The following is an 8,387-nucleotide window of genomic DNA, read 5'->3' on the forward strand; positions in this document are numbered from 1 at the left end:
AGTTGCTAAATCCACCCGGGACATCTGTTGCTGTTTGACTGAAGCCATCAGAGTCTGAACAGCCGTAAGACAGTAAGTCTGTCTTACTCGTGTGACGCCTAACAAACAAGATGGTTTTAAAACTGGCATATAAGATTCATATGATTTTTTTTAAACAGTCTCACAGAGAGTACTCGTGTTCACTTGTAAATTCATTTTGCAGGAATAATTATCTTTATTTTCCACATTTTCTGTACATGGTAAACATTTGGAAACACTTAGAAAACATTTAATGGCACTTCTATGAAAAGGCCACAGGACAAGGTGGAGAAAGCCTTACAAATGTGCTAAAAACAGACCACATTAAAAAAATACTTTTTTTTCTGGACAGAGACGTTACATAATGGAAAGTTACATTCAAATTTACATTCAAGCACATGTTATAAGGTTTTAATTTTTTTTTTCACTCTTTGTCATCACAACACAGAAGCTGTGTGTATGTTTTCAAAATGATTCACCATTTCCTGTGATGGAAAAAGCCAGGAAGAGAGAACGGTGATGAGCAGCAGCACTGGTGACAGATATGCATCCCACTTTTGTTTTTCACCACGTAAGCTATAAAATGAAATCAGCAGCATGTCTTACACAGATTTATTTCAATCGCTGATGTGCTTCATCCATCAGTGCCACATGAAATATGGTCTTTGGGTTTTTCTGTTTTGTTTTTTTTAGTATTATCCCTTTAAAAGAGCCAAACATGTGAGGATCAGATTGCTGTTGGCTCAGTGCTATTGCTTGGTTAAAGAGGTGGCATAACATTAGCCACCCTTTTAATCTTTCCTCCTACACAGCACGCAACACTCGCTCACATGTTAATGGCAGCGTCGGTCTGAACCTTAATGTGTTTGTCATACTACAAGTGTGCTGCACTAGAGTGGATTTTCTTTACTTCAGAGCTTCAGAGTGAGTGTGTGTGTGTGTGTGGGGGGGGTCATTTTACGTCTTAGCACCAATACCTACGGCCTTATGTTACTACGGCTGTTGAAGCCAAGTATCCTAATCGTGATGAAGAAACTGCTGTCACTAAGGAGCGCTCTAATTGCCACTGGAAACCGCAAGCAGAGGTGATTGTGATCAGCCTGGGCGAAACAATACACACTTAGATGTGTGGCCCTGAACGCTGGATCACACCAAACGGTCAAAATGTCACAGCTGTAATCTCAGGGGGTCTTTTTCAGAATTGGTTCAGTAATCTCAAAGCTGTAAATGTAAACCAGACTACGAAAAGCATCCAACTATAAAAAAATAAAATGAACAAGCTGCCTCACAGTATGAACAGACTACTTAAAATAAAAAAAGTTGAATGGATGGAAACATTAACAAATCAAATGACAGGCTGAGAGGTTTTTTTAAGCGTTGGGCAACCTCTCCTGGCATATCTCCAAGGGCCGCTTGAACGCTCCCCTCCCGAAAACTTCGACGTTGCTCGCCAGCCAGGAGACGACATTCCCAGGGACGTACGAAGTGCAGTTGGCCATAGACTGGATCTCGACGGGCTTCAGAACGCGATCCCAAATGTTCACCTGACTCAGCTCGCCCACGAAAGCCTGTCCGGCATCAAAGCGCCCGCCCACCACGTCCTGGAAGAGCCATAAACAGCAGGATGTGAATTTAAACCGCATCGACAACAACATCATCAAACGTAATTACCTGTTCCAGTGCGGAGGAAGAGCCAGTCAGTGGGAATGAACTGCTCATTAAACTTTTGTACTGTCTTTTAAAGTACTCTTGGACACGAGGTCAAGTCCTTTATCTGTTTTCTAAGAAATGTGTCATTTTTTAAAGACTTTATGTTTCATAATTTAGTAACACTAAGCGATCACGTGAGAGCATCATGGGTATTCATGTTGATTTGAACTTTAGATTCACGGTTAATATATTTGGTTTTTGTTTGGCTTTTATTGTTCTTCTAGCATTTGTAATCTTGATTATGTGTTCACTGAATGGTTGAATTCCTGATTTGATTAATTTATTATTTTAACAGAGGTTGAGTTTTTTTTCTTGTGATATTATTGACTTTTTTCTTCTCTTTTAATTTTCAGTTTTACAGTTGTTTGTTTTTTGGTTCATGCCTTCATTTTTATTCTTTTAGTTCCCGCTGTGCCCTCTGTGTTTATATAGTCCTGTTTTTCCTTTGTCACTTTGGCAAAGCATCTATCATGCTTCCCTGTGTGCCACCTGCTGTGATCTCCTGTGGCTCGCCTTCAGTTATTTAAGCCTCTGCCTCACATTCAGATTCTCACTCAATCTCTCTCCCTTGACGGATAAACTGCTTGAGAAACAAAACTTAGGAAACGGATTTTAAAACTGTTGATTTCAAAATGAAAATATGAAAAATACTTAATATTTATTAGTCATATCTGGTAGAAAATTTGTGGTAGACAGATAAGAGTGCAAAGTCCTTAGACAAACAATTCTCCTGACCTTGGTCAAGCTGGTCCTTGTTACAGCTGAAGCACCTTTTCGCACCATCTTCACACAATTTTGAGAAGCTTGACCTGAAGACCTGAAGCAATCATCTGACACAGTCATCTGTCTGCACTGCAGTTGCAATCCTTGTTAGGTGTAGTCTATAAAGTCCAGTGGTTTTATGTGTTTGCAATCAAGAGTATGATAAAACTACCAAGCTAAATTTCATGAATCCTATCGATCGATCCCCAGCTCTGTCTGTCTTGGTTGTTGTGTTCTTGGGCAAGACACTTCACCTACCGCCTACTGGTGATGGCCAGAGGGGTCGATGGTGCAATATGGCAGCCTTGCTTCTGTCAGTCTGCCCCAGGGCAGCTGTGGCTACAACTGTAGCTTGCCTCCACCAGTGTGTGAGAGTGAATGAATAGTGGAATTGTAAAGCGCGTTAAGGGTCTCGAAAAGCACTATATAAATGCAATCCATTATTATTATTAAGATAGAGAACTGACATCGGCTTTGGTGATGTATGTACTCTTCTAGTCTTGAATCTGTATGATGTCAAAGACAGTGGATATACTAAATATGGTCATTTCAGACACACAACTCTGGCTGTGAGAATAGCAGTCCCAACCGATCTACTGTACAGAGTGCAAGGGGCAGCCATTCAGAAGAAAGCTGGCTTAAAAGGAGTCTGGTTATAAAGGGAGAGGAGTAAAAAGGCTCGTCTCAGGTAGAGGAGGAACTGAGGAGTTATTTTGTACTGTGAATCATGCAAAGCTACTCTAACAGAAACCAAGAATATAAATATGGAAGTGGAAATTAGGTTCCCTTCAATCACATAAATATTCTGCATGCTGCTATGTAAACTTTGATTAGCAGTGATTTGGATACCAAATGTTCCCTGTAGAACTGAACAGTAATATGATTTTTTTTTAAACGATAACAGCACTCAAAGACCACAAGCCTCAGCAAACGGCCATTCATGCCTTTTAAAGAGGGATCTGGATGCACACCAAATATTTAATGGCTTCTTCCCTCAACACGAAGTGTCACGAAAATAGACTGGGCAGGTTTTGTGTAAAGCCATTAAAAGGGACACAAACAAACGTCAATAAAAACATGCGTTATTACCTGCTTGGCAGAGGTAATAATACATTGATTCATTTAGCGACCTCGGCAGCTGTGGGCAGTGATAGATTCACTGTTGTTTCTGTTAATTGTTTTGTTCTGATAATCAGCCTGGATCTCATTTGTGCCGCTTTAAATCTGGGTAATTTTCTTCTTTCCATCTGCAATTTGCAGAGACACCTCATAAATAGTGCGTCTTATTAGTCGAAGCGCTTGGTACAGCATTTTCAAGTTATTTTCTTCTTGCAGTAATGTGAGCGTGTTGAGTTGAGTGCACATAGCTGCAACACATTCTTTTTTTGACGATGAATCTAAAAATAGACATTCATCAAAGATTTTACTGTATCATTTCACCTGCTCCTGCCCCAGGATGATCACTCCTCCAGGTTTGATGGGGTGCCAGGCTGCCAGGTTGTCACCAGCTCCCAGCTTCTCCCCGTCTTGGTAAGCCTCCCACTGACCATCTCGCGTGGTCCAAGAGATGCAGATGTGGTGCCACCTGCCGTCGCGAACCTCCAGGGGAAGCTGAGCAACCTAGGGTCAAAAAGACATTATAATTTTGAAACGTGTGTTTTGGTACAAATATGATTTTTACTAAATCACTATTTCAATCCGATTTAATTACTTGCCTTGTCATTAATGAGAAGCTCAATTGGGTTGTTGCCCCATTCAATCAGCACAATCTCATTTGCTTGCCCTGGTACACCGTAAGAAAAAGGCGTGCCTATGCCAGGGCTGGCGCTGGACTTGATCCACATGCAGAGAGTGAAAGCATACATCTCTGGCAAGCTCTTGGTGATACGGCCATACAGGTAATTGGTACGCTGGGGCAGGGACAGCTTAAACTGTTCTGGGGATATGAAGTCTCCTCCGCCTGTAATAAGATCGGCAGAAAAGACCCGTGGTTAAGGAGGGAGAGGTGACCCATGAGGCTAATCTTCTCACCCATTATTTCACCTTTGGTGATTCATAAGATCATCTTGACTATTCTGAGTGCAGAGGGCAGCAGCCTTTCTCCACTCTTGTAATTTTCCTTTCGTGTGGGACTATTCTCTGTGTAGTCATCCAATCTGTTAAATGGGCTGTATGTCATTGAAACCTATTTATATCTCAAAATAACATTTCCTCTTGATTTGTTCTCTACAGCTATTGTAATGTAAATATGTGAGTTTGTGCTTGGCTGTACCTTTCTCCAACTCATTGATCCTCTCTACCAATGCGTTTAGAGTGCTCTCTGTTTTCAGCCTGTAGGCAGCTGTGGCATTGGACAGCATGCTCTTTTCCGCCTCCAAGGTGCTGACTTTTTTCAGGAGCTGTTTCTCCAGTTCTCCAAGACGTTGCTGCAGCAGGTCACGGAGCTCACTGGGGAACGAGGCTCCAGATATGTTGGCCCTCATTTGCTGTTGCTAAGGAAGGATCAACATCACCAGTTATCATAAGCAGGATGTGCACTAAGCCCCCCTGAGAGCTGTGAGCTTCTGTGTGACTGATTGGCAGGTTTACAGATTGAGTTTAAATAAAAGTCTTTCAGTCAGTTTTCCTCTCCTGTCAGGAGAATCCACTCATTTATTTTAATGTGGGAGGCACATACTGGGCTTGAAACTGAGTATTTTCATACTGTGTGGTAGTCATGGTAAGACTAGGAACAAAAGACTATTCAATTTATTGAAAGCGCAAGCAAAGTGAAGGCAGGTCACACGAGAAATTAACCAGTTAGCTGTATAATCTCTTCCCACATACTGTTTTGATTCTCCACGATAAACTCAGTAACAATTCTTAGAAGTCACGCTCTGCTTTTGTGCGAATCGACAGTTTGTTTTAATCCCCTTAAATCCGTAATCCGTAAGCAAACCAGGTTTTTAGGTTCGGGCTTTGGCACAATGCTTTGCGCAATGACTCTTACCTCAAGGTTTTCCAGTCGGTCCTTGAGCCCCTGCATGGTTTTTCCAAGATTGTCGATAGTTTCATTTGGATCCCCGGGAACGTCCCCCATCGTGTTTTGTTTGTCTTTGCCCCATGTTCCCCCTTTGTCGTACTTTCTATCGGTGGTTGCTGACGCGCACAGAGACAGCTTGGTGGTAAGCTCGTTGATGGTGCCAATCTGTTTGGAAATCGTTTCTTTCTGTTGTAAAATCGTCTCCCTTAGCTGCATGACCGTGTTTCTGAGCTCTTCTTCCTGACCCCCGGCATTTAACTCGGGTAGCAAAGTCACAGGGCAACTGGCATCGCCCGTGAGGGGTATTGCCCGGCAAATGTAGCGCTTTCCATCGTCCGCCTGCCTGTTTGTTAGCTGACCACATCCCAGAGCACAAAAACATAACATCCCGGACAAGAGTGAAAACATACCGGCGGCTTGTGTCGCTCAGAGAGGTCAAGAAAGAGGTGAAAACCTCACAGTTAAATTCTCAGCACTCCAACGCGAGCCCGATGTTGAGTCCAGTGCGTAAAAGTGTACTCCAAACGGGTCTGCGCAAAAAGCATCATGTATAACTATCTTTACAAAGTAGCGACATGATGTCCGACCGGCAAAATCAGGAGTGGAAAATGCGATCAGGGGAGTGTAAGCCCATTAATGTGGCTTGTGATAACGGAACTATTCCTGGCACGAACGGAGCTCACAGTGTGGTGCTGATCAGACAGCTCCTCTCGATAAAGAGGATTACCAAAACAAGGAGTCTGTGAAAAGTCCTGTATGTGTTGTAGTAGGCTGACGTCATCGAGTCTAGGCTTAAATGGTGATTTGTTGAGCTGATTAAGACTCTAAGACTCGAAGTCGTTGTCGGAAATTGATAGGATTGAAAGGTGTGGTCGATTAGAAGGCGTGGTTATTTTCATACGGATGCCTTCCAACACGTTATCATGCTTTATTTTTTACCCGGTTCCCATCCCCAGACATATGTGTGAGCGTGCGCTGTATGTGGTAGAATTTGAGGTATATGGATAATAAACAATAGAATAACTTCAGAACACATTTATGGAAGTCCTGCAATAAAATCAATAAAAAAAAATTTAAAAAGAAGAAGAATCGATTTGAGTTTGGATGCATAAATTTTTCAAACATTGCACCAACACACGTGGCCTCAAGGCAATTTAGAGACTGAATTGCAGCTGCGAAAAAACATAACAAATGATTCCCAATGCAGGTGAGTCTCTTCAATAAAGCCAACGGTGGAGAAACAGGATGTGGTGGTAAACAATTAGCAACAGTTGCCTGCCTAGTTGCAAAAGGTCAATAAAGCCTGTTGTGCTGACTGGAAGGCCTACCACTGTGCTTTGAAGATGGCATCCAACCATGATCCAAACCACAAAGTCAATCAAAGCTGTTTTACACTAGGGGATGATAAAATGGAAGCAGTGCTGAGCAAAAACTGTTCAATTCTGGGATTTAAAACAGCAGAAATGAAGCTCGTGGAGATTTTGATTTTCTCCAAAGATATGATCAAAGACTTAGATAATTACATGCAGAGTTGGTAAAAGACTAAACATTTTACAATTATTTTCATGTTAAATAAAATGAAGGCATCGCAAGCTGTCACGTCTGACTCATCACGCTCTCATTAGGAAGCACATGAATCAGAGAACTCGTGGCTGTCTTCCAGCCAGATTTGTGAAAAATTCTCATTAAGAGCAACAATTATTGTCACTCTTGGAACTTTAGTTGGAACAATTTTTAATTGCCATGCAAGCTTTAGTATAGTTAGGGGTAACATTACAACATACAGTATATAAGTACGGTTAGATATAGTCAGGTTTCCAACCAAGAGGCAACTTAACGTTCAAAAAATCAACATGGAAGTGAAAACTGTGGAGAAAAAAATAAGTGTGGTACCCGGATTGTTCTGTTTTTTGTCTAGAACATTTTTTAAATCACTGGGCTTGATCCTCTTCTTTCTTTTCAATAAAACATCTAACACCTCGGACATTTGAACTGTGTCACGGAGGTTTCAACCAGTCCAGACACAGCTTCTTTTTATAAGGGTTCATAGGCCATAAAAGTTAGAACTCACTGGTTTAATATTATTAAAGCAATTAAAGTTTGATACTTGGCACCTTTCGTAGTTTTAGTTCATGTCAGTGCAAAGCTCAGCAGGACGATGGCCCCAAAACCTTCAGAGAATATTACTGCAAATCTGTTTGATGATTTAAGCAGTAATGGACAGCAGGGACTGACCATCAACGCTGTTAGTTTGCCCATGGGGTTCAGTTGCTTGTGCTCGTGCACACGTCTTGATTAAACACAAACGCTTTAACGCTGACTCTCACTATCTACTTTGTGTTTACTATAGGATAAAGACATAACTCACCTACCGGCAATGGCCAACAAACTTGGGACGTCAGTGCTGTTACAAAATTATGATTTTCATTAACAAGCATATTCACCGTGGAGGAGATTCTGCTGTGAGTGTTTGCCTGTGTCACAGAGAACATGTGTCTTATTCATACAGACCTCAGGAGTGATTTAAAAAAAAAAAAAAAGAGTGAATGTCCACGGGCGCTTCAGATGCATGAATAGATTTTTGGGTATTGTTGATGATTCAGAACCAGTCTCAAGGAAAGTGCACTTCTTTCTATGGAAGAAATAATGCAGGGGCGATGCGGCTTCATCATAAGGGCATCACCAGTCGCTGCAGAGCACTGAGAAAAACACATATCTAATGGACAGATGAGTGGTTTTGGAAACCAGTGTGTCATCCACTCTTCCCTCTCAGGATAAAGCCCCCATCAGGGAGAGAAAGAAAAAAAAACACTGATGAAACAAACAGGACAGCGCAATAAGCCAGAGACAAACATCTTTTAGCAGATCATTATTA

The 8,387-nt window shown here is 41.7% G+C and overlaps 1 protein-coding gene across 1 annotated transcript; it reads right to left on the bottom strand.

Moving 5' to 3' along the window:
• Positions 1-190: 190 nt before the first annotated feature.
• nptx2b (neuronal pentraxin IIb) lies at positions 191-6,690 on the bottom strand. The gene is made up of 5 exons (XM_026179008.2): positions 5,480-6,690; positions 4,763-4,982; positions 4,206-4,450; positions 3,931-4,110; positions 191-1,619 (listed from the first exon to the last, which is right to left on the bottom strand). The coding sequence occupies exons 1-5, from the start codon at positions 5,918-5,920 to the stop codon at positions 1,389-1,391; spliced, it is 1,317 nt and encodes a 438-aa protein (XP_026034793.1). The 5' UTR covers positions 5,921-6,690; the 3' UTR covers positions 191-1,388.
• Positions 6,691-8,387: the final 1,697 nt, after the last annotated feature.

Source organism: Astatotilapia calliptera, chromosome 8 (assembly GCF_964374335.1).
Source record: "Astatotilapia calliptera chromosome 8, fAstCal68.1, whole genome shotgun sequence".
Taxonomy (NCBI): Eukaryota; Metazoa; Chordata; class Actinopteri; order Cichliformes; family Cichlidae; genus Astatotilapia; species Astatotilapia calliptera.

Coding starts and splice junctions, on each gene's coding strand:
- nptx2b (XM_026179008.2), bottom strand. CDS start 5,920: ATGTTTTCACTCTTGTCCGGGATGTTATGTTTTTGTGCTCTGGGATGT. Junction 4,983..5,479: donor ACCGACTGGAAAACCTTGAG/GTAAGAGTCATT, acceptor ATCCTTCCTTAG/CAACAGCAAATGAGGGCCAA. Junction 4,111..4,205: donor AGCTTCTCATTAATGACAAG/GCAAGTAATTAA, acceptor TTTTGACCCTAG/GTTGCTCAGCTTCCCCTGGA.